Source organism: Homarus americanus, unplaced genomic scaffold (assembly GCF_018991925.1).
Source record: "Homarus americanus isolate GMGI-L3 unplaced genomic scaffold, GMGI_Hamer_2.0 scaffold54443, whole genome shotgun sequence".
In the NCBI taxonomy this organism is placed as follows: domain Eukaryota; kingdom Metazoa; phylum Arthropoda; class Malacostraca; order Decapoda; family Nephropidae; genus Homarus; species Homarus americanus.
The window spans coordinates 4,106,492-4,133,731 of NW_024750852.1; the positions used below are offsets into that span (position 1 = coordinate 4,106,492).

At 38.8% G+C, this 27,240-nt stretch overlaps 2 protein-coding genes and 1 long non-coding RNA gene across 3 annotated transcripts; 2 read left to right on the forward strand and 1 right to left on the reverse strand.

The window, feature by feature from the left end:
* Nucleotides 1-1,134: 1,134 nt before the first annotated feature.
* On the reverse strand, nt 1,135-3,919 carry LOC121854295 (protein LLP homolog). The gene is made up of 3 exons (XM_042348874.1): nt 3,820-3,919; nt 2,192-2,356; nt 1,135-1,614 (listed from the first exon to the last, which is right to left on the reverse strand). Exons 1-3 carry the CDS (start codon nt 3,902-3,904, stop codon nt 1,385-1,387), a joined length of 480 nt encoding a protein of 159 aa, XP_042204808.1. The 5' UTR covers nt 3,905-3,919; the 3' UTR covers nt 1,135-1,384.
* Nucleotides 3,920-4,384: 465 nt separating this feature from the next.
* Nucleotides 4,385-9,839, forward strand: LOC121854294 (eukaryotic translation initiation factor 3 subunit I-like). Its single transcript, XM_042348873.1, has 5 exons — nt 4,385-4,470; nt 6,228-6,454; nt 7,260-7,432; nt 7,846-7,985; nt 9,141-9,839. Exons 1-5 carry the CDS (start codon nt 4,468-4,470, stop codon nt 9,585-9,587), a joined length of 990 nt encoding a protein of 329 aa, XP_042204807.1. The 5' UTR covers nt 4,385-4,467; the 3' UTR covers nt 9,588-9,839.
* Nucleotides 9,840-16,148: 6,309 nt separating this feature from the next.
* On the forward strand, nt 16,149-19,794 carry LOC121854366. The gene is made up of 4 exons (XR_006086538.1): nt 16,149-16,187; nt 18,226-18,313; nt 18,936-19,022; nt 19,484-19,794. It is a non-coding gene; the product is annotated as an uncharacterized LOC121854366 (long non-coding RNA).
* The last annotated feature ends 7,446 nt before the right edge of the window (nt 19,795-27,240 follow it).

Below are 27,240 nucleotides of genomic sequence, written 5' to 3' on the forward strand. Positions count from 1 at the left end.
AGTACAGCACGTGAGTTATCCCGAGCCCATAAGCCTATGTTTAATGAATTAGAAATATATGTTAGTTCCACCTATAATGGAGAAACAGTACAACAACTATACTTATATAACCCCATGTGTCATCACTCACACACAGTTCCTATCTAGTACTCAAAACTAATTAATGTACAGTACAGCTGCTCCCCGACTTACGACGGGGTTAGGGACCGACATCCAAGTCGTAAGTCGAAATGGTCGTAAGTCGGAAATGCTTAAATAATATAGAAAATCTAAAATTGGGGTCTCTTTTTCTTCTCCGCACCACAAAACACTCACTTTTAAGCTTGCCAGTCATTTTAAAGTGAATTGCAGATGAAAATTTTGTCTGTGTACCGACTTTGGGACTCGAAAATACGTAATTTGACCAAATTTTGGTACGACTGAGGCAGGTCGTAAGTGCGGGTGGACGTAAGTCGAATAGGTCGTAAGTCGGGGAGGAGCTGTATACACTTTTTCAGGTTTGCTATCATTCATTCTCACTAAGTACCATATGGAAGGTCTTAATCAAATGTTTCAAGCACAAGTTATCACTTGTCTATGTTAAAACTGTCATAAATGTTCAAAATATTTGTTGAAGACATTAGTTTATACAGTATTAAGACTAGAAAATATAAAAATAATGTAATTGAATCAGTAAATACAAACCCACTGGGATGCATAAGGAAGGCAGGAAATGATTACAGAAGCAATGTGCAGTACACACTGGTAACAAATAAATGATGTTAACATATTAAAGTTTTATGCAAGACATTATAATCGTGCCAGTCATATGTTGGGGCGTTAATGTGGCCACACTTGTCAGTACAGTACAAGTAGTATAAAGCTTCTGAACTAAAAGCAAAAATGACAGTCTGGTTACAAAATCCATTACTGTATCTTTAAACTACAGTAGAGAAGTTTAAGTGTAGATATGAATAATACACTCATCATTGTCATGCTTTCACATTTTAGTTATTCTATTGTCTTATACTGTACCACATAACTGTATAATGTAGTATTTTCATTTACTCTACTTTGGTACTCTTCTATCCTTTTGTTGACATAGGTTGCATTAAACAAAGTAATTTACATTCAGGGTACGAAAACTTCCACAACTGTACGTATTTAAGTAAATTTATTCCCTTCAAAAAATTTTCTGTATAATATATTTATTTTCAAAACTTTTCCAAAACTTACTGTTGTGTCATGTTCAACAGCATACAGTACTATACCAAGGAAAAAAAGAAGTGTTCAATGGCAGCGCTGTAATAAGAAGGAACTTTTGTCATAACTTACTGTATTTTCAAGTTCCTAAAATCTAAAGTTTCAAGTTTAACAACATAAGTAAACAGTAAACAGTGGCTACTTATGTATTTTTAACTTCTATTTTCTTTGTTTTGGACGATTTCTGCTGTCTCTTAATTTTCTTGACTTTACGAGGATGAACCCACTTAGGTGCAGTGCCTGACTTTTTAATCAAAGCTTTAAGGGTTAAGGTGTCTGGTTCTTTGGGTTGCAACTCTTCTCCTGTTGATGAGGTTACTTGCATATTTCCATCTGTAGTTTCATCATTTTTCTTTGCTAAAGCTTTTACAACTGAAATAGATAATATATTTCATTAAGATAATCTTTCCTATTAGTGCATAAGACCCTCAGTCAATGGCATACGCTAATGTGTGTAAGTTTTAATTAGTTTGTTTTAATTAAATATAAACAATGCCAACCCTGATTTCCTAAAAGCACAACAGTATTTCATACCCTGGAAACATTTAAAATTCACACCTCTGTCATTAAGTTACTGAAAAGAAAAGAGAAAGAAAAAAGTTGGAGATGAATGTGCTAAGCACTTACGGGGTAACTAATTTACTCTCCATTAAAAACACAAATATGACAGCATGAGCATTTAAAAAAGAAAAGAAAAAAAAAGCAGTGCCATACAAGAATCAATTATACACATAGCAATGACTTCTTATTGAATATCCATTGCATTATCTCTTTCATGTGTCAACTCTCACCACAAGCAGCACAGACAACATTTTAGACATCAGTGATGACAAGAGAACAGTATATTTCTAATCTAAGAAGAAAAAACAAAACAGCTCAAAGAACCTTGTTTATGAGGTTGAAGTTATTTTGAGGATGGGAGGGTTAAAAATGTAGTACAGTATCTCACCTTCAACAGCATCCTTAATTTCCACTTCAGCCCTTGCCTTCTCCACCACTGACATGAGTGACAAGAGCTCTTTCTTGCCATATCGCACACGCTTTTCCCTCAAGCGCTTCCGTCTCCATTTACTCCTTAGACTCTTGGCCATTTTTCCTGAATTGCAGCGTATACCTGTTCAAACAAAGAACAGGGTTATTCATAAACTCCAACAACATTTGAAAAAGGAAATTTGAAGTTGGAAACTGCATTTTAGGATATAACTTACAGCCACAAATTGTTGTTAGAAATTACAGTCCTGAATGTTCCACGGAGACATTTTTCTAATTATAGATTCCATTTATTTCAGTGTGGGAATATGAAAGCCATTTACAAGCAATGAAAACTATGAAAAGATTGCCTTTACTAACTAGTACAATGGGTGTGGACACTCCATGGTAAAGGTTAATATTTTGGCCCTAGGATACATTCCTCTAAGTTTCTGACTAAGTTAAGTGATATTTCTTTTATTACCTGTATAGTATTTTGCTGGAATGCTGACAAGTGCAGAAATCACAGCCAGTTTACTTTTGTGTTCAAATTTGGAATCATAGATGGACCTAAGCAGCTGTCAATTTGCTGTTTTGGAACCAAATTTTTTGGTCCCTGATTTCTTATTTTTCAACAATATTTACACAAAAATGAGAACAGGTAGTCTTAATGTTTAATATTCGTCCACTGGCTGCCCGCAGGTTCCTGCCACGTGTACCTGAGGTTATACTCCGAAGTCAGTTGTCTCTTCCTTTCTTCCTCCTCCTCCTTGTAAGTTAGGTAGGTTGGCTCTTTTGGTATGAGAACGAGTTTTCGTTTGGGTTTTTTGGTTAAAATATAGGACTAGCCCGTGAGCGAGTTATTTTTATTACTGTTTATTTTCTTACAATATTTTCATCAGTGAGTTCTGATACGATAATCATTTATTGTAGAAATCGCCAACACAGTAAATCACTCCGCCGCCCGGGGTGCACAGCACCGATGCGGCCGTATCATAACGCATCCAGAAAATGCCTCAAATTTCACCATATCACATTAAGTTCTTTCTGTTTAATATACCGGGGAGTATACAGTAGGTTTGTTAAGTTAGGTTGGTTAGGTCTGTTTTTCTTACCCACAAATGTTAAGCAACGTTTATTTTTAAAATCTCAAATTTTTAACATATTTCCAAACTACAACAGTGCCCACTATAATATACAGTAAGTGAAAATCCGGTGTTTTCATAACTTTTTCAATCAATTTTGATCACTGGTTAGTCCTATAGAATTACCGTTATTTTTTTGCATAAACCGCTAATTTGCACCATACATGAAGGTCTGATTTGAGTAAAACACCAGAAAACGCCCAAAAAATACTAATCTCATAACACAACCTCAGAACAGCTAATGAACGAATATTTACCGTCTTAATTAACCAGTATACAGTACGGTAATGATAAAGAGGCCACCATAGGCATACTGGCTGTCTATACCACTCGCTGCCATCATAGAGTAATAACCCATTCACACACCCAGCAAGTTAATATATTAGAGCAACATGTGTAAAGCATTAAAAGATCACCCTTACCTTACACACTGTACAATATATGAGCATTAATTCATACTTACAAACTATAGTTGGGTAAATTGAAGGCTGACACGTTGTCTTGTGTGTGTTGTTGTTGAAGGGATAAGAGGGTATTTCAAAAAGCATGCCAATTATTTTGTTTGTGAAAATAGAATAGTTGTGTTCAATAATTTTCTTTTATATATACATATTTGTTAAATATAGAGATTGAACTTGTTAGAATCAGATGACGACAAAAGAAGTAATGTAATGCTTTTATCCTCCTCACTTCAGCGTACAAAATCGGATTAATACGTGGTTATTAACATCTACCTACAAAGAAGATTCATATTAATAGTGAAAGATCTTCTCTAAGTTATCTTAATTCTATATGGAGAATTATAAAACATGAGGTAATAACTAATGGTAAAATATTAATGTAAAAATTATACAGCGAACAAAACCACGACACCATTTATTTTATTTCAGTTAGCATAGATAACCCAAAATGAGATATAATTCGCATAAATTATCCAAAATGTTTTTAATTCTTTTGTATTTTCTAATTAAAATGGATAAAAAAATGAAAAAGCAAAGACAATCCAGGTCGTGGTATCTTGTTAACAGTAGCCAGTGTGTGAGAGGAAGGACTACCCCAGACGGCAGCACCAGCAGGACCTCTTGTGTTGTCCCTCCTTCACCCTCCCACAATGGTCAGTGTTTACATCTACGTCATTTGGAGGGGTATTTTCATTGCTGTACTCGTGTGAAAGATGTTTAACAGGTTTTATTTAGTTTGAACAATACTCATGAGTTTGGGATTGGTACACCACATGTTGAGTCTTGACAGCCTTAGTTATCTTCGGCTGTGAATATTTGTTAGTGAGGTAGTTTTGTTTAGACTAACACCAGAAAGAATTGATAGAATTGGATGAACTTTGTGGAAACTTTATTTGCAATCGATTAAATATATAAATGGAAACGACTGCACAGAATTTGACCTAACCTAACCTACCTGACCCTACTTAACGTACAAGATAAACCCTTTAACACACAGGAGAGTGGATGTTTTGCTGTGACCGGCTAATTTCCTTCTAATGCTATTTTACCGTGAGTGCGATCTTATATGCTAATCGTCTATTACCGGCGAACGTGAAAGCTATTTGACCGTGACTGGTGGCATTTGGCATTTACTTATGCCATAGTCGATCGTTGTATACTTATAAAAATACCAAATAATATTTCTGTTGTGCAATTTAACTTATTATAAAAGAGGAGATTTACTTGAACCTAACCTAACCAACCAAAGAAACCTACCTAATTTCCTAGCCCAAGGGGGAGGGGGCTCCGTCATATTAATCAGAAAATACTTAGCCAATCAGAGCGCACTCAGGGTAAAATAACGTTAGTAGGAACTTCTGGTCATGACAAAATATCTACTATGAAACAAATAACAAAATTGAATGGATTTTTTTTCATTTATCTATTTAATAGATTGGAATTCATGTTTCCATAAAGTTTCGTCCAATTCTGTCAACTCCGTCTATTGTTAGTCTAAAAAACTTTCCTAACCGACAACCGGACAAATAACAGCAGCATTTATCCTCAGACATAGAGTACAGGTACAGCAGCCATATGTAAGACGTTGATGTTTATTGATACAGCAGCCTAATGTACATGTGTGGTGGGCAGACTATACAATGACAGTTACTAAGATGGCCTTCTTTCACACTAATCCACCCTACCCTTTAACCTAACCATTAACAGCTGCCACACCTGTATCCAGTATATTGTTATTATTTGACTCCAGATAATTCTTTCACTAAATTTTTGTGAACGTTTGCGGAAAACATCATGTACTGTAAGTTCATAAGACCATAAGAAAATAAGGAGTCTGCAATAGGCTGGTTGGCCTGTTCATGGCAGCTCCTGTCGAGAGTTACTATCACTCTCTATCATCCATGAATCTATCTAGCCTCCTTTTAAAACTTTCCAGCATTCCAGCACTTAATACAAAGTTGCTAAGCTTGTTCCACTCGTCCACCACCCTATTTGTGAACCAGTTCCTTCCTATCTCCCTCCTAAACCTAAACTTATCCAACTTAAATCCGTTGCTAAGAGTCCTATCCTGCTCGGATATTATAAGAACTTTATCTATATCTCCTTTATTGATTCCTTTCACCCACTTAAATACTTCTATCATATCTCCCCGCACTCTTCGTCTTTCTAGGGAATGCAAGTTTAGTTTCTTTAATCTATCTTGATATGGAAGTTTACTAGAGTTTAGCTAATTCTGCTAACATTTTCTAACAAATTCCAATTGCTTTATTGAAATTTTATTTAAAATTTTAAGTTTTTAGTAGCATACAATACTGCATTCATGTCAGTAGAGTTGAATAAGAAGGTAAACAAGTAATAATAATTAATGTTGCATCAACTATTCTGTTAATTTTATATTTTTTTTTTACAGAAGCCTTTAATGCTTCAAGGGCATGAGCGTTCTATAACGAAAATCTTATTTAACCGTGAGGGCGACTTGTTGTTCTCTGCATCAAAAGACCCCAAGCCAAATGTATGGTATTCCATCAATGGAGAACGCTTGGGTACTTATGATGGCCATTCTGGAGCAGTTTGGTCCATTGACATCAAATGGGACAGTTCTCTATTTATCACAGGCTCAGCTGATCAGACTATGAGGTAAGTATGTACAGTATTATAAACCATAAATAACATTGTCAGTGCTACTGGGTGTTTTCTAGATGTTGAGGTAGAAGACCAAGCAGATATGAATAAGCTGGAGATACAGTATAAGGAAGCTGTGGCTTCTTGCACATCATCAAGCAAACTTTACAAAAAATAATGACCTGCAAAATTATCACTGGCACATACAGTACTGTATAGGGATTAAAAAGAAAGATGAAATTAAAAAAAATTATCTTTCAAGGGAAACAAGGTATTACAGTATAAATTTTTTTGTTACATTGCCTATATTTGGCTGCTCATGGAAGGGCTGAGTATTGGGGAAATAAAGGAACTGTCCTCTTTGATGATGATGGCTCACTTTTATGTGGCACTCACACTGCTACTTTGTGGACAACTACACACACTGTAATTCCACACAACTCTTCCTGGAACGCTCCTTTCTTTTACTATAATAATTTATATGTTGAAGTCACCATTCCTCAAAATTGTCCTTGGGAAAATATTCTGAAAATCTTTGAGAAAGGTTGACATCACATGGTTAAGTATAGAATGTGATGAACGTCCTAAGAAAATACCCAAGATTATTCTGAATTACCATAGTGTTCTTTTGATGTGTAATTTGAAATATTTCTATTGCTTGAATGTTGTATTGTGCAAGCTCCATTCTGTATTAGATAAAAACTAAACTTATGTACAGTACCTTAAAGTGCACACAGTTAAGAAGTTACAGTAGTAGTAAAAGTTGTTAAAATATGTTTATCCCAAAAATTAACTCTGCTTTGACTTACTTTTGCTCTAGGATCTGGGATGTTGAAACAGGATCCAGCCTGGCAAACTTAGAGATGAAGACTTCAGTTCGTGGTGTAAATTTCTCTTACTCTGGCACCATGATTGCATATACCACGGACAAAATGATGGGACACAACTCGGAGCTCAGTATTGTTGATGTTCGGGAGCCAAATAATGTTGATGGTAAGTTACGCCCCTACTTGTTTTGTCCAGTTGCAGTATAGTCATGTGAATTTGAAAGTGATGTGAAAAAATACTAGTTGGTTAGCTTTTGCTCCCATATATTATCTTCAGATTGTTGGAGAAGCAAACATTCACATGAAAATAAATACATATATGGATGGGATAGACAAAAAGTGTTAATTTTATCCAATATATATTATAAGAGCCAAAATTTTCCTTAGCCTTCGTGCTCACCTGTCTTTAGTGTGTGCCTTTGGATTTTACATTTTTGTATGTATTTTTTAAGTGCCCTTATTTTGTCTCTCGTTCTATAATCTATTCAGTTTTGGGCATGTTGGATTGATAGATGCAATTATGTTAAAATTTTATTTCATGTTAAATAATATATGTTTTTTCCTTGTATTTTAACATAGCCACCCCAATTATGAAGACACAAGTGACTCCTTCCAATGCAAAGGCATTGTCAGTTCTTTGGGGCCCTCTGGATGAATATGTCGTGACTGGACATGAGGATGGGTGCATCATCAAGTGGGACATGCGCACTGGCAAGAAGGTTAGACCTCCTTGGATGTATTTTTGTGAAACATAGTTGTGTTTATTTTGTTAGTATTCATTATATAGAAGGGGTTTTGTAACTATGAAAAGTATAAAGTTGGTGTATGAATGGTAAAGTGTGTGTTAAGGCAGTACAGTACTGTACAGTATTGCACAAACATTTTTTCTGTCAACTCAATGTTGGCAGCAGGTTAAGTACAGTATAGTTGCCAGTATTTTTCACCAGAATCGGAATTCCAACCAGATCATTTGGTGTTATCTTTATTTTGAAAAAAATATATTTAACATTTATATGTGCTGTACCTATATACAAGTAATATCTCCGTTAGTTGGAACAATTGTTGCAGAAATTTTCCAGGTTGGAGAAATTTCTGGTGAGGAAAATATATAAATTCTTTTATTTATGCAAACCAAATTTTACAATGCAGTACTGTATAGTACTATAATAAGTGACTTGACATCACAATGTTCTTGTTTACGTCCTGTGGCTACTTGACTCAACACACTCTTCAAATGCCTACACCTGCAGTATGAGCTTTCCTACCAATTTTACATGGATCAGGGACTCATAAAATTCCCTGGTAGAACTAGTGAAGTCATGGTCTTGTTCACAAACGTCTCAAAAAAGCAATCATCACTGGGTCTCCAGCATCCATCTTGGTTGTTTTAAACTGTGATTGTGCCAAAATTAGGAACATCGTGGCTTTGTCTTGTGTGAGAGTTTCTTTCATTATGCCAAAATGAAGAGCTATGCTGCTTGTGAGTTGCCAGAAAAATGATTTTGTGATACTGCCTTTACTGAAGGAGAATTAATACTAATTGTCCTCTTCTTTTTTATATGCTTGGATGAAGATTATATAGCTTAAAAGTTAGCAGTTAGGAGAATAGATAAGAAACAGTGGTACCCATAATTAGTGTCTTTGGAATTTAGATTAACAAAGAATTTTATATCTTCATATCTCCACTTTTAAGGTTCAGTGGGGAGACCAGCACTTTCATTCACTGTGCCACATCATACACAATGTTTCCTCTGCATATTCTCTAGAACTTTCCTTTGATGAGATTTACTGCACCTTTAGTTTTTAACTAGTTAACTATTTTTAATTTAGATGAATAGTACAATAGTTTGACAGTTTTATGTCTAATTTTTCAGATGGAGGTTGGACAAGAGCACACCAAACAGATAAAGGATATGCAGTTGAGCCATGATGGTATGATGCTAATCACTGCCAGTAAGGACTCTACTGCACGCCTCTGGGACTTGGCTACCCTTGAACCTCTTAAGGTGTACAAAACAGACCGACCTGTCAATTCAGCTGCAGTTTCTCCATTGGTGGATACTTATCCTCATGTTGTTTTGGGTGGTGGTCAGGAAGCAATGGATGTCACAACAACATCCTCTCGAATTGGAAAATTTGATGCTCGCTTTTTCCACCTTGTGTTTGAAGATGAGTTTGCTCGTGTAAAAGGTCATTTTGGCCCCATTAATTCTATATCATTCCATCCTAATGGCAGAGGTTATGCTAGCGGTGGTGAAGATGGTTATGTTCGTGTGCACGTGTTTGATGATGCTTATTATCAATTTAAATTTGACTTTTAATAAATTCAGACAATTTAGTTTTATCTAAAAGCCTATAAAAAGACTTTTAAAGCTTTGCCAGGCTCCAAATTGCAGCACTCCTTAACCGGGAGGGTGAAGGGTGGATTGCTCTACAACCTATCCTTTGACAGTGTGTAAAGGTGGATGAGACTCCTACCCTCTGAAATTTGTTAAAATTAACTTTGGGTAATTTTGCACCAAATGAACTCATTTGCTGTATTAACATTTCTGAATAAATGTAATTTCAAAAGATTTAATAATTTTCATTATTTCTTACACATGGGAAGCAGTATTTTGCCAGTCCAGATTTTAATTATCGGTAATATTTTTTTTATAATTTAAAATCAATTAATTCCCAACACAGTATTATTTTCCCCATAATTATTTCAATAAATCTTTCAGCCTATTTCATAATTTGTTACACTTGCTGTCTTTTTATACAGGTATCCCCTGTAGAAAAACTTTTAAGATGAGGAAAAATTTTTATACAAATTTCCTAAAAGGCATCCACTGAATCCATCTCAATTTTTTTGTAATCATTTCTTCCATTCTTTTCTTTGAATAGGTTATCTATCCTTGTTTGATAAGTAATGAACTACAGTTACAGTATTTGAATAAATTGTCCTTATTTTCAAGTAAGCTGGAAAAATATTTTTGTAATTATTTCACGTTTTTTGAAGCATCGAATGAAGTCAGCACCCTTTGATGTTTTTTGTCACCTCCATATTTGCCCTTTAATTGACTAATACAGTATGTTCCATGGGACAATAAGCAAGCTAACCTAACCTGACCTATTGCCAGTTAAGTAACTGTAGTTTTTTGGTAATACCTGTACTTTTGAATAGGTCCATGGGTTAATGTGTAACATTAGAGAAAAATATCAATAGAGAAAACTTCCTTTTCTAAAAAACATCCCAAAAATGTCAGAAAAATAAAAAGCTACGGAACCAAACCTAAGGACTCGTATATCAATCTCCAGGACTTTTCCAACCTACCCTAACATCAAGTATAAGAAGTAAAACAAATAAGAGAAAAATATCTCGCCTAATCTATCATAACGTACTAAAGCTTGGTAATTGAGAAATGTGAACTGACTACATTGTAATACAGTAATAGCCACTTCAAAGTAATTACAGTTAAGGTGTTTTCGGCTGAAAATTAAATTTACTTGGGTATAAATATTTTACATTTTCAGTTGACTTGGCTAAAAGTATAATTATAGCTTCACCGAAGAATTAATTTGTATTATATAAAGTTTCAAGCAAGGAAGTATTCACTCTAGTACAGTCTTTCCTCGACTTACGACGGGGTTCCGGACCGACAACCAGGTCGTAAGTCGAAAAGGCGAAAATAATACGTAGAAAATCTAAAATGGGTGTCTCTTTTTCTTCTCGGCACCACGAGAACTCTCACTTTTACGCTTGCCAGCCATTTTAAAGGGAATTAAAAAAAAAATTTTGTCAGTACACAGCACGATCACTTAAGTCGGGACTCGAAAATGTAATTTTAAAATTATTTTATACTACTGCGGCGGTCGTATGTCCGGGTGGTCGTAAGTCGAGGAGTACCTGTATTTGGTAATATAATATACATAGGGATGTAATTATTCTCATTAGTTTTGTGAATTTTTTAGAATTGCATAATACGTACTGTAGAGTAAGTCATTGTAAGTAACCAAAGTGATTTTGGAGTGTCAACAGAACATTGTGTTGATATCCTGAACAGTGGCGTTTGTCATCCAGCTAACACAGTTGAAAATGCCACGATGTCCTTATTGTCATTCTTTCTATATGTCAACGCAGACTGCTTGAGGGTGATTCAGGGATATTGCTCAACTGTTACAGAGACCACTGTATTTGTAGGGTAATTAGTGGTTGTAATGATGCTTGGAAGATTTTAATTACATTATTTCATGCTAATTACTCGTCAACTATGGGTTTCAGAAGTGTGATAATGATTTTTTCTGCGTTATTTGGCGAGTACTTGATTAGTTAACCCCTTAAATTCCAATTCTGATGGAAAAGTATATTTTGGTTGAAAAATTAACACCCTGCGAGGGGCGGTGGCACCCCCAAGGGACCTTCCAGGGGCAGCAGCGTCCTTAGGGTCCCTCCAGCGGCGGTGGTGCCCCCAGGGGCCCTCTCAGGGACAGCAGCGACCCCAGGGGCCTTGCCAAGGATGGTGGCACCCCCAGGGACAGAGGTGCCCTCTGGGGCCCTCCCAGGGGCATTGGTGCCCCCATGGGCTCTGCCAGGGGTGGTGTAGCCTCCAGGGGCAATGGTAGCCCCAGGGGCTCTCCTTAGGGGCAGCAATGGCCCCAGGGGCCCTCCCAGATGCGGAGGCACCCTCAGGGGCCCTGCCACAGGTGGTGGCACCCCCGAGGGGTTTGCCAGGGCAGTGGTGTACCCAGGGGCTCTCTTAAGGACAGTGAAGAAAATTTTTTTTATTTTGTTAAAAATCTCAGTATAGGTACTCCTGGGCATGCTGATTCCGAATATATGGTCCACAATGACAGGAGACTACATCACCACGACCAGATGACTGAGGCTACATCACCGTCACCACCACCACCAGATATGCAGTCTACACAGCTGGAGCTACTGTAGTATGCAGTCTATAGAGCTGGTGTTACTGTAGTATATGTGGTCTACCGAGCTGGAGTTGTGTCTACCAGGATATTTACACTAAAGCATCCATTAACATAACCTAGGTTAGGTTAGGTTAGGTTCATGGTGCTGAGTATGCATATCACAATGGTAACCACATACTACAATAGCTCTGTTATTTCTTAAAAATAAGTTTTTCTGTGTATTAATATTTCAGTGAATAAACTTTAGATTAATCACCCTAATACAACCTGACCCCAGACATCTTGTGGCTTTTTGTGTTACCCTCTTAGTTCTATTATTATTACTATATAATAATCTTGTATCTGTAGTTCATACCCTAATGACTTTTATTATTACAAATATTGTTTCTCTTGTTTGTGTAATGTATTAATAAAGCCTCCAAGTGCTCAACTCTAGTATCCATAATGTATTTTTACTGAACATGTGATGAATTCCCAATAAAGATAAATAAAATGGTCAAATTGTCTCTGTAAAACCTTATTGAGACGTCATATGTAAATTAATGGACTGACAGCATAAAATAATGACATTGTTAATATTAATAATAATAATACGATTTTCAATATTCTAATACCTCCTAAAAGCTGTTAATAAATAAAACATTATAAACAATAAAACTCTTGTTAAAGAATCAATACAACTGTCCGAGCGTATTAAGCTGATAAGGGCTTAAAATATACAAATAACAAAAACACAAATACAAATACAAATAGGAGTACAGACCACCATGAATAATAAGCAGTACTCTTAACCCAATGAGCCATGACAGAGCTATTCCACCTTAACGTCATCCTTAAAGCTCAAGAAACTGGATGAAAATAGTTATCTGCAACCCAGGTGACACTAGAGAGCTCAGGCTCTCTCAATTGGTCCACTTGTATCTGTATTTTTCTGGTTAAATAAACTTTCAACATCAAATGTGGACAAACTGCTCTAATCCTACGACTCAAAAAATTGGCAGAGCATATGACCTATAAGAAAATAATAAAGGTTGCGCGTTAACTATGCCTATCATAGTCCAGTGGTAATCATTCATCCTGTCATTTTAGAGATCCAGAGTTCGATTCCCAACGCTTCTACATTTTACTTAAATTTTTTTTCTCTCCTTTGGAGAACTATTTTCGCTATGTTGTTCCATAAAAGTTAATCAAAAGTGAAATTGCCTATAAATTTGACATTTTACGTATTTTAACGTATATTCATGTTCGAAGCTTCAAATGCTTCAATGAAGCATCAATGATTCAATGAAGCTTCGTGACGTCACTCAACCTTCATATATAAGGTCTCGACTAGTCATCTCGGCCCATTCTTCACCGACCACTCACTGGCTGGAGTGGTTGCAGCTGACAGGCAGGTAAGCCCCACACCCCGCCTCCTCTGGTCTCTATTATATACGCGTATAATTTCCCCGACTGTCTACAGTCAAAATGGGAAAGAGAAAAGGTTATTCATTTGGGTAGGTTTAATATTCTTAATTGTGGCGTAATAAATATCTATTTAAGTAAAAATGCCAGCCGGTTGTTGTAATTCACTTGCCTTCTAGGTCGTATCTCCAAGTTTCACTGGGCTGCAAGGCCTATGGTACCTACTTTGCAGCTAAACAAATACATTAATATGGTTTAGTATTATATTAAGTGTTTCTCTAACGTCTAACAAGTACTTAACGTTTTAGGCAAATGTACCGCCAAACGAGCCATGACAAACGAGCCTAAACTATAAGCCGGTGGCGGTTAACGAGCGTAAACGGTACATCAGTACGTAATAATTAACCAGTAAGCGAGTACAATGACCAGATGGGTTAGATTACTGTATTTATTTTTAATTTAATATTTTCTCTCTTACTTCGATGCCCAACCCACTATTGGCGGAGCCGGTTGGTCATACCTCAATAATTACGCATTTCCCCAAACGTTCATCACCACCACTGTATTCAGCATTAAAAACTGCGCCGTAGTGACTAGGCTTAACAAAAATATAACTATTTTTTTCGGAATTGCTATGTAGTATTTTTTACTTATTTATTTTGTTATTCTTAACTACGATTTCTGGGAGGCGGGCGGGGCAGGGCAGGGCAGAGGGGCAGGGCGGGCGGGGCGGGGCAGGGCAGGGCAGGGCAGGGCAGGGCAGGGAGCAACGTAACGTACCCTAAAGGTTCGTTGGTTGTCTACTTGTAAAAAAAAAAATTACCGGGTTCCTAAAATGTTAACATGTATATAAAGACACCGTTAAAATGTATTGGAAATAAGGCAGGAACCATCTAATTAACCTCTGGAGAATGTTAAAATGTTTGGCTCACCTGAAGATTCATCCCCAGCTTATTTCAGCTGAAGATCAATTTAACCTGAGCCAATCTACGTATTACAATGTGCTGGTGAATCTTTTTCAGCTCAGGAATGACCACAGATCCCTTTTATTGGTGTGGTCAGTAAGGGACAACAGACACGAGGGAGAAGTGAAGCTTATCGCACTACACAACAGTATTCCTTGAGGTCAATTATAACTCCTTGTGTGGGTGGGTGTGGCTTCCTGTGGTGTCGTTTGATGTTTTGTGAGGAGGTGTGGCTTCCTGTGGTGTCGTTTGATGTTTTGTGGAGAGTGTGGCTTCCTGTGGTGTCGTTTAATGTTATGAGGGGTGTGGCTTCCTGGGTGTCGTTTAATGTTTGCGAGGGTGTGGCTTCCTGTGGTGTCGTTTGATGTTTTGTGAGGGTGTGGCTTCCTGTGGTGTCTGTTTTAATGTTGTGAGGGGTGTGGCTTTCGGCACCTCAGCTACCCTGAGAGATTGAGCGCCTGAACTTGCCTAGCTTATACTACAGACGGGCAAGGGGGACCTAGTTGAGGGTAAGCATCTCAGGGGGCACTACTCAGTTGAGTGTCCTTACTTGAGCTGGCGGACGCTCGCCCCAGCAGTCACAGCTCAAGATTGAAGAAGCCGCAAGTCCAGAAAACCGTGAGGGCAAACTTTTTGGAGTGAGGTTGTAAACCTGGAACAATCTACCAGAGAGTTGTGACGGTACCGAGTGTGAGCTCTTTCAAGAGAAGACTTGACCAACACTGGAGCGGGTTCAGGTACATTCAGGAGCCGGTGCATGCCCAGTATTTGCCAACAGTGCGTGACAGAGACGTGACCGATCGCCCGGGCGGCTAGCGAGCCGACCTTTTGGTGAAGAGGATAAAAGTAAAGTAAAAGTGAGGGGGTGTGGCTTCCTGTGGTGTCGTTTAGTGTTTAGTGTGGGGATGTGGCTTCGTGTGGTGTCATTTGATGTTTTGTGAGGGTGTGGCTTCCTGTGGTGTCGTTTGATGTTTTGTGAGGGGGTGTGGCTTCCTGTGGTGTCGTTTAGTGTTTTGTGAGGGGGTGTGGCTTCCTGTGGTGTCGTTTAATGTTTTGTGAGGGGTGGGTGGGTGTGGTTCGTATAACGTTTTGAGTGTGTAGGTGGGTGTGGCTTGTTGTGGGGTCATTTAACGTTTTGCGAGACGGTGTGGGGTGTTGTATACTGGATGGGGGAACTGTGGTGGTGTATGGGATAGGTTTGTGTTCCATAGGAAGGAATTGTACACGAGGTGGGCAGGTGGTTGTGGTGAAGTTTGTCATTCAAACCAAGTGTAACCAAGCTGTCGAGGGGACACCTAGAGGCATGAGGGAGGGTACTATGAGCTGTAGTAAACCTTGTGTATAGTACATGAAGCAGTGGAGATGTGTAGTACAGTACAGTACAGTATAGTGTAGCAGTACTGTGTTGGTGGGAAGTAATTTGAGTAAACTAATGTTGAGGTAATGATTTATGTAAACAGTTGGGGGACAGTTAAGTACATGTGGTCTAGTGGTAGATGGAAGTTGCAAGTTTAATTTTCATTACATAAATTACAACTTTAAACATGTTGCAGGTGACAGCTGATGTACGTGAAGGCCAATGGAGAAGTGACAGAACCTTGAGCAAGATTTAACAAGCAGCATGTTACTTCAGCCTCATCAGTTAAGTTACTTGAACAGTATATCTTGGCTAGTATGGTCATCCAATAAACCACTCAACACTGCTCCAACACTGGGCAGTGAAGTGTGTGTGTGTCTGACTGTTTGGGGCCTGATAGGTCTGTGTGTGGACCTAGTGATCAGTGTGTGTGTGTGGAAACTGGTGTCCTGTGTATGGGGCCTGGTAGACACTGTAGGGGGGCTGTGGGGACTGACTGTAGACACTGATATTAGAGTAAAATATTAGTTGTATTGGCAGTATAAATATGCAGGACTACATTCATACTAGAGAAAATTAGTAATAGTAGAGTAGTTAACATAGCTATTAAAGCAAGTTGTTGTGGGTGGGTTTCAACTAACTTTACTAACCATAACCTAACCTAACCTAACCTATCATAAGCTATTCCAAAACATAAATTAGGTGAATTTTATCAGTCACTTACGATAACTGATCATGAATTCAGAAAGTTAATTTTGAAGTTAGATAAAATTGAGACGTGTAAATTATTGTAAAGTGATAACTTGTGTATGGTTGGACACGGTTTAAGTACATGTGTTCTAGTGGTAGATGTATATTGTATGTTGAACCTTCATTCTACATAAATTACAGCTTTAAACATGTTGCAGGTGACAGCTGATGTACGTGAAGGCCAATGGAGAAGTGACAGAACCTTGAGCAAGATTTAACAAGCAGCATGTTACTTCAGCCTCATCAGTTAAGTTACTTGAACAGTATATCTTGGCTAGTATGGTCATCCAATAAACCACTCAACACTGCTCCTACACTGGGCAGTGAAGTGTGTGTGTGTGTGTGTGTGTGTCTGTCTGACTGTTTGGGGCCTGATAGGTCTCTGTGTGGACCTGGTGATCAGTGTGTGTGTGTGGAAACTGGTGTCCTGTGTATGGGGCCTGGTAGACACTGTAGGGGGGCTGTGGGGACTGACTGTAGACACTGATATTAGAGTAAAATATTAGTTGTATTGGCAGTATAAATATGCAGGACTACATTCATACTAGAGAAAATTAGTAATAGTACAGTAGTTAACATAGCTATTAAAGCAAGTTGTTGTGGGTGGGTTTCAACTAACTTTACTAACCTAACAAAACATAAATTCAGTGTATTTTATTAGTCACTTATGTGAACTGATCATGAATTCATAAAGTTAATTTTGAAGTTAGATAAAATTGAGATTTGTATAAATTAAGAAAGTGATAACTTGTGTATGGTTGGACACAGTTTAAGTACATGTGTTCTAGTGGTAGATGTATATTGTATGTTTAACCTTCATTCTACATAAATTACAGCTTTAAACATGTTGCAGGTGACAGCTGATGTACGTGAAGGCCAATGGAGAAGTGACAGAACCTTGAGCAAGATTTAACAAGCAGCATGTTACTTCAGCCTCATCAGTTAAGTTACTTAAATATCTTGGCTAGTATGGTCATCCCAGGCATTAACCATTCAACACTGTGCTCCTACACTGGGCAGTGGAGGGTGTGTGGGGCTTGGCTGACGGGGTGCGTTGGAGGGCTGTGGCGGACTGAGAGGACCGACTGTAGACAGATTGATATTAGAGTAAACTTAGTATTAGTTGTATTGACAGTATAGTACAATATAAATATACAGGGCTACATGCCTATTCGTTACTAGAGAAAATTAATAGTAGTATAGTAGTTAATATAGTAAGAAAAGCAAGTTTTTTTTTTATTCAACTAACTTTACTAACATAACTTAACCAGCCTAACTTAGATTAAATGTAACCTTGACTGAACCAAATCGGTAATAAGATAACTATTATACAGTAAATATATTGGATAAAAAATGTTTTAAGAACTTCAATTTAAACTATTTTATTATCCACTTATGTTAACTGATCATGAAGTGAAAGTTAATTTTGAATTTAGATAAAATTGAGAATTGTGTAAGTTATTAAAGATTTATAATTTGTGTACAGTTAAGGACAGCTTATGTACTGTACATGGCCTAATTGTACATGGATATTGTATGTTTAATGTCTATTCTACTTTAAACATGTTGCAGGTGACAGCTGATGTACTTGAAGGCCAATGGAGAAGTGACAGAACTTTGAGCAAGATTTAACAAGCTGCACTTTACTTCAGCCTCATCAGTTAAGTTACTTGTATATCTTAGCTAGTATGGTCATCCAAAAAACCACTCAACACTGTGCTCCTACATGGAGTAGTGGAGGTGTGTGTGTGTGGGGCCTGGCTGACTGTCTGTGTGTGATGGAGGGCTCTGGAGGCCTGTGTGGACTGACTGTAGTGACTGTTATTAGAGCAAACTTAATATTAGTTGTAGTGACAGTATAAATATACAGGACTATATGCCTATTGGTTATCAGAGAAAATTAGTAGTAGTATAGTAGTAAATATAGCAAGTAAAGCAAGTTGTGGGTGGGCTTCAACTAACTTGACTAATTTAACCATCTTAACTTAGATTAAACATAACTAACCTAGACTGAACCAAATCAGAACTAAACTATCTATTATACAAAAACATATTTTGTATCTAATATATTTAAAACGTTAATTCTAACTATTTTATGAGCCACTTACTTTTACTGATCATGAATACAGAAAGATAATTTTCAAGTTAGATAAAATTGACTTTTGTAAATTATTAAAATTTGATAACTTGTGTACAGTAGGAGTCTTTAAGTACAGGTGGTAGAAGGATATTGTATGTTTAACCTTCATTCTATATAAATAACAACTCAAAATATATTACAGGTGACAGATGTACTTGAAGGCCAGCCTAGAGGAAGTGACAGAACCAACCTTGAGCAAGATGTAACGCATGTTAATTCAGCCTCTCCAGTTAAGTTACCGAAGTCTTTGTATGGCTATCCTAAAAAACAAAGAATGATAATGAGTGACTTGCTTTGTGATAAGGGTTGGGAAGAAGGAAAGTTGGGCAGTGGAGGGGCGCTCGTACGTTGGGCATTGGAGGGGCGCTCGTACGTTGGGCAGTGGAGGGGCGCTCGTACGTGGGTGGTGGTGTGCTCATACAATGGTTAATAGTGAATGTTATAAGTATCAGAGTAAAATAACATTCTATGAAGGAATGTTGGGGGATGATGCCTGTGAGAAGACTGCTGCAGCCATAAGAGCAGTAAGGCTGGTGATCAGTATAAGGTGTTACAGGAGGGTGCTAGAGTGTATGGATAAATGGAAGGATGTAATTATAGAATGCAAGAAATTTTGGGGTAAATGTTGTGTATTGGTAGAGCTACATTAATGTTAATTAAGACTAATCTAAATTCAAATTCTTATTGCAGGTGGTTGGTGTACAAGAAATGAAACCAAGACGGCCATATGACCACAGGGTGTTCCCACAACTGTACTGTCTTCCAGCCCACACCTTCAAGAGTACCACCTTAAGCATGAACTTTTTTCTACAATTGAGAAAATTTTTAAAGTACAGTAAAGTAATATATTTAAGAATGTATAAGTAAGCCTCGAGTCAAGCCACATAGATTAAGAAAAAGTTGAATATATTATGTAATGGTTGGCACTTGTATTGAGATTAGGATGAGTTGGCTCTCATTATACAATATCTATACATAATCAAATAAACACTGAATAAATTTGACCTCTTTTATACTCCAATTTTGGAAAAGTAGAATAATAATAATAATAATCTTGTAAACTGAACTTGAAACATGACGGTAACATGAACTGTACATGGAACCTATGTGATGTCAACATGATAGCCCATGCATACTTCTCACTAATTGACATTCAAGTGCCAACCAAAGTAGAACTGTTACAAACTAATGCCCATGTGATGACCTATTAGGTATGCATAATCAAAACTAAAGATAACAGGACTGTACCTACAGATGGCATTGTAATATCTCAATTTAGTGTAGCTATTACAAGATGTACATTTCAAAAAAGCATCTTTATGATGGTGTTAGACAACGACACCTCGGGCGAAGGATTTTGACAACCTCACCGAGACAACAGGTGTCGGTTTTTATTTTTAAATTCATAGGCCATGTCCGTAAAGATAAGTTTTTGATTGTGTGCATACATAAAGTACAGTGGGTATTTTACTTACTGAATGATGACAATCTGGACACCACACCCATTGTTGGAAGTCAGTTTTGCCTAAAAATTTAGAAAAGAAATCCTTGTTAATTATAGATCAAATTATAAATTAACTGGGCAACAAGATGTAAAGTTGAAGACCTTGAAATCCAGCTGTAATGTTTAAAATTGTAAGGTTTTGAAATGAAATAATTTGAATTTGACCTAAAGTATAGTGGGTGTTGGTGGTACAGTGGTAAGCTCTTTCAACCTTGTCCTCGGCCCAAACTCCAGCCTGGGACAGATGTGAGAAGGGTGTTGAACTGTGTAAACCTAGCAAATATCACACTCCCACCTACCCCCCCCACTCCCATCTACTTGCCCCTACTAAAGTTAGTGGGTGTTGGTGGTAGTCTCTCTCAACTGTGTCCTGGGCCCAAACTCCAGCCTGGGACATGTGAGAAGGGTGTTGAACGGTGTAAACCCAGCAAATATCACACCCACCAACCTGCCCCCACACCCACCTACTTGCCCCCACTAAAGTACAGTGGTAGAGCTCTCGACAGTGTCCTCCGCCCAAACTCCAGCCTGGGACAGATGTGAGAAGGGTGTTGAATGGTGTAAACCTACTAGCAAATATCACACCCATGTACCTGCTCACTCCTTTCCTACCCACCCACTTTTGTAAATCCTGTATCAAATTTCTAGGTTATTTCATACTGTAACGTATGTATGTATAATACAAATGAAAATAAAAAATACTTTGAATATACAATTCTTTTTATTTTTTGAGATTTCCATCTACAATATAAACATGATATCAAGTGGTAGTGAGTATCCATGTAAATACCTCATTTCTTCAATACTAACTATCCATAAAAAGCTAAAATACTACATTGCTGGTCTTGGAGAAAATACAGTAAACATGGTCTTGATACAATATAAGTTACTGTACCTTGTATAATAAGTTGGTCGGGAAAATGGTGAGTTTATTCAGTGGTGATCATCCAACACTGCAGTAGCCGCCCTCCTTTATCAGGGCTGGGGACAGGCATGTTCAGTTGAACAAAGCGGATTTACTACTGTGTATCTACTAACCACACTGCAGTAGCCCTCCTCCTTTATCCGGGCTGGGGACAGGCATGTTCAGTTGAACAAGGCGGAGTTACTACTGTGTATCTACTAACTACACTGCAGTAGCCCTCCTCCTTTGTCCGGGCTGGGGACCGGCATGTTCAGTTGAACAAGGCGGAGTTACTACTGTGTATCTACTTCTAACTATGGTGCTGTTACTACTACAACTATTACACAAATAAGTCTTACCTGTACTACCTTCAGCACCTTGTTGTGGGTCCACAGTCAGCCACACACCTGGAATACAAAAAGTTTTAGACAATGTTCATAAGTACTCATAAGTACCTTACATAAAGACATTACATATTGTCATAAGTACTTTACCTGTTTGGTGGGGTTCTTGTCCTGCCAGAGGTTCGACTCAACCAGTCAACCATATACTTGAGCCAGCCAGCCGTCCACCTCAGACAGCCACACAATCTGAAAGATTTAAAAAGACCTTCAGGGTGTGTGAATGAGAGGAAGGGTGTGTGGATGGACAGGAGGGTGTGTGGACGGGAGGTAGGGTGTGTGGATGGGAGGTTGGGTGCGTGGATGGGAGGAAGGGTGTGTGGATGGAAGGAAGGTGTGTGGATGGAAGGATGGTGTGTGGTTGGGAGGAAGGGTGTATGGATGGAAGGAAGGGAGTATGAATGGGAGGACCTCCCATCCACACACACACTCACTTCCATGCAGACACCTTCCTCCAACCCACCTAACCCTCCATCATACCCACCCAACTCTGTCACCCACCCATCCAACCCTCACACCCACCCCATCCCCTCCCACCTACCCACCCTGCCCTCCCTCCCACCCACCCATCCCTCCCTTCCCCCCATCCCTCCCTTCCCACCCACCAGTCCACCCCACCCCTCCTCCCACCCACCCATCCCCCATCCCCTCCACCCACCCCTCCCCTCCCACCCACCCCTCCCCACCATCCCCCTCCCCCTCCACCCCACCTCCCCTCCCACCCACCCACACCCCTTCCCCTCACTCACCTCCAGGCAGCACCTTGTTGTGGGTCCACAGTCAGCCACACACCTGGAATACAAAGAGTTTTAGACAATGTTCATAAGTACTCATAAGTACCTTACATATTGTCACAAGTACTTTACCTGTTTGGTGGGGTTCTTGTCCTGCCAGATGCCCGACCTTCATGGACCAGTCCATACTCACTCCATCCACCCTGCCACCCCACCCCACCTCCCCTCCCACCCACCCACACCCCCTTCCCCTCACTCACCTCCAGGCAGCACCTTGTTGTGGGTCCACAGTCAGCCACACACCTGGAATACAAAGAGTTTTAGACAATGTTCATAAGTACTCATAAGTACCTTACATAAAGACATTACATATTGTCACAAGTACTTTACCTGTTTGGTGGGGTTCTTGTCCTGCCAGATGTTCACCTCAACCAGTCAACCATATACTTGAGCCAGCCAGCCATCCACCTCAGACAGCCACACAATCTGAAAGATTTAAAAAGACCTTCAGGGTGTGTGAATGAATGGAGAGGAAGAGGTTGGGTGTGGATGGGAGGAAATGGTGTGATGGGAGGAATGGGTGGTGGGATGGGAGGTGGGTAGACAATGTTCATGGGGGAGTGTCCTGGTGGGAGGGACAGAATCAGATGGGAGGAAGGGTGTGTGGATGGGGAATGGTGTGTGGATGGGAGGTTGGGTGGGTGGGTGGTATGGGAGGAAGGGTGTGGATGAATGTGTGAATGGGAGGAAGTGTGTGTGGATGTGGATAGGTGGAAGGTGTGGGGATGGGAGGAAGGGGTGGTGGATGGGAGGAAGGGTGTGTGGATGGGAGGAGTGTGTGGATGGAAGGAAGAATGTGTGAATGGATGGGAAGAAGTGTGTGTGGATGGGTGGAAGGGTGTGTGGATGGGTGGAAGGGTGTGTGGATGGGTGGAAGGGTGTGTGGATGGGTGGAAGGGTGTGTGGATGGGAGGAAGGGTGTGTGGATGGGAGGAAGGGTGTGTGGATGGGAGGAAGGGTGTGTGGATGGGAGGAAGGTTGTGTGGATGGGAGGAAGAATGTGTGGATGGGAGGAAGGGTGTGTGGATGGAAGGAAGTGTGTGTTGATGGGAGGAAGGGTGTGTGGATGGGTGGAAGGGTATGTGAATAGGACTTCTTCCCATCCACACACACACACTCACTTCCATGAATACACCTTCCCTCCCACCCATACACCCTTCCTACCACCCGACAGTGCATCCCACCCAGCCCTCCCTCCCACCAACCCACCCAACTCTCCCTACCATCCACCCACCCAACCCTCCCACCCAACAGCATAAGGGACCCTCGTAGGATGTCTAGTGCCTGTACCGACAGACAATAACTAACCCATGACACAACCTTAACACACTATTAGCTGAGCTAGGCGGTCAGCCTGCTCTCTCTTACCTCCTCCTAAACTTCTTCAATTTCCGCACTATAACTTCCTTCCCCCACCTCTAATCTTCTTTCACCCCTCCTTTCTCTACAAAAGGGACCCTCGTTCAGCCTCTTCAGGGATACTACAGTCCATAGCTAAAATAAAACGCATAATATACTGTACTTAAGTATGTTATTATGCTTACTTATTTTGTGTTGATGCAAGTATGACCCTTCAGTATGATGCTGACCACTAGAGTAAAGCCTTGACATTATAATGATTTAATCCCTGAGTATGATAACTTCACATCTTGAGTATGATGATTTAACCCCTTGAGTAAGATGATTTAAAACCCTTAATGCTAACTTATCCTCTTGAATATAATAATTTATTCCTTTCAGTAAATAAATGTCTTAATTCTGGGGCTAAGTCATTTTACTCCTGAGATTAAGTCATTTTAATTATAAGTTTAAATCATTTCAATCAAAGGCTTTAGACTACTATTTCATCCACTGAACAAAACTCAATTACCTACAGTGATAACACACATATCTCTCACCCACTGTGTCCTGTGTTTGAGTCCTGACCTCTGACATACAGTATGTGGGAAGGGTGTTATCCAGTGTGACACTACCAAACATGGCAGGTTTTCTCCAGTACTAACACTGAACAATGTCATAACAAAGTAAGTACCAACAAAGAACAGACCAACTGCCTGAATGACTAGTAAAGTGATATCTTCATTAGCTTGAACAATTGGTGCAGAACACTTCCGGGAATGAGAGATTTCCGTGTAACAAGACGACTCTCAAAGCTGGGGAAAAAAAAATCCCCATCCCTGAAATTTTCCGAGTAACAAAAATATTCTTGACAGTTCAACAAATTGTGCATTACATTATCTCTGAAACCCGGAAAAACTTCCCCTTTCCCGAAATTTTACGGGTACCAGGAAAATTTTCGTGGTATTTTCCAGAAAATGTGCCCCTCAAAAAATTGTTCCCAAAGCCATAATTTTCTGGAAAATTCTGGCTTTGGGAATGATTTTCCAAGAAAACTTAAATTCCGGCTATTGGAGTGTTCCGGGTTTGAGGGATTCTGGCTAATGGAGATATTACTGCACGCTGATAGGTGGTGAAATTATAGCTTAAGTTACTTAAAATTAAACTCTAGGATTCTTATACAGAATTAAATACAGTATACATAATTAAACATAAGCTAAACATTTTTTATGATCTAATATCCAGGAAGGGGAATACCATAAAATAACACTCTACCAAAGCAGACAGAATATAGCCTTAAGTATGTATTGTACTGTACTCAATTTGCATTTGTTACATTTCATTTCTTTTTGGCAAGAACAGTTTGTTTTAGGAAGGTACTATACTATACTTACGATTTAAATTCAAGGCCAGTACCACTGAAGACCCTACTGGAGCGTGCAAGAAGGTTCTTGTTGGGTCTCCCAGCACCACATTCTCTTCAGAACGCTGAGCGGTGATTGTGACAGCAGTACAAGGGTCACTGCTGCTCTCTGTTGTCTGGTGATTCACATGAAGTTGATACTGTGAAGAAATTGGAAGTCAAAACATCACAGTATTTGATAATTGATAGTCATCATCATCATAGGCCTTTTCCCTGATGATAGCTGTGGTATCAAGCAGTTCTTGAAAACAGACAAAATATACCAACCCAACCAAAGCTACTGAACCTAATTTACAACAATTTAGTCAAGTGTTGGTTGATTAAATTTTCACAGATCTTTAAAAGTGCAGAGCTAAGAACCTCAAAGGTAAAAATATACATCACACAGCAGAACTCCTCACCGTCAAAACCCTCAAGGTATAATATATATCGTACAGCAAAATTACTCACTGTCAAGACCCTCAAAGGTAAAAATATACTGTATCACACAGCAAAACTACTCTCCATCAACCTTGGTCAACCACATACTAAGGTAATCTTTCATATCACTATGAATTTCCTTGATTTGTTCAATAGACATTTTTATCATTTCATACACCTCAAATTATTCTAAATTGCTAGGTTGAAGTTTGGCTGCAACGTATCAAGACATGGCTTCGATAAATAGTATAAACTGAATGCCTGCTAATGTTCTAAGCAAGTCACCAACGTGACAGTCATCCCTAGATTTTCATGATTAATGATATAAAATTAATTATTTTCTTTAGTTTTTAATGCTTGAGGTCAACCCTATGATAATTTCAGTAATTAATAATTTGGTGATAACACTGATAAGAGATATTGCTGATTATACATTACTGGAAAGTAACTATAATACTTTATCATACTTATATATGGATGAATACAAGTGTATGTACCTGTTTTGAATAAACTGATATGTCAGGTCTTGTCTTGCTTTCTTGCATCCCCCCTGGAAAAATCCTGCAGCCGACCATGGCAGCACCTGTCCTTTCTTGTATTGGTGAAGGAAGGCTACAGAAACTTGATATCCTGCAAAACGAAGCGATGAGAATAATTTTAGGAAGTCAAAAAAATTTAATGATTGCGATAATAAAAATGGAGCTAGGGTTACAGAATATTTCACACAGGGTCAATGATATTAATACAGTTGCAACAATTTGATTAATGAGAGAGAATAGTGGGGGCAAACTTCTACAAGAAATAAATGTTGGCTTAAAAAATGAAAGGACCTTCTGGAGGCTAGGCAAGATAGGAGAGGATACATGAAAGGATTAATTAACAATTAAAAAACATAATCTGACAAACTAGTGTACAGCTGTTTGAAAAAATTGTAAGGATCCACCCTGGGAGTAGTAATTTACATAATATAAACACATTGCATGTATATTGTGACGGTTCAGTTGTGCCAAGTGGCAGGGTATAGGATCCTTATAAGGCAGTACACAGAACAAGGTACTAATGACACCAAAACTGGACTTTGATTGATAAATTTTATATCATCACAAGCTGAGTTACAGTATATGCTGTGTTAGCAACATGGGAAAATGTTGTAAAGAGGAGTAAAGATGCTTATTTTTTGTAGATGTTCCAGCAGCTGACTTGTGTGTAGGCCATTAAGAAACAACTTAAATTTTTTTTCTTTTTTTTTTAAAGAACTTTCTATCCAGACCCTCTGGCATATCAAACAGAAAGTACTTATTTTAATATCTGGTACTAATGAAAGCAATTTTCTTAAAGTGGCATTGGTGTAATTGTGCGTTTTTTGTGGACCTGAGAGTATGCTCGGACTGAAGAGACTGCATTAATCAAGACCAAATGTGAAAAGGACCTGGGTGTGCATGTCGACAATGGACTTAAGCTCTCGGGCCATTGTGAAAAGAAGGTGAAACAGGCAATGAAACTAGTAGGTCTTATAAGAGAGTCATTTAGATATCTGGATGGCCCATCGCTTGTCATGATCATCAAGAGTGAGGTGCTTCCCCGTCTAGAGGCATGCTAAAGACTGTCAATCGATCGAAAATGTCCAAAGGAGAGCCACCAGACCGGTGCCTGCACTATGGAA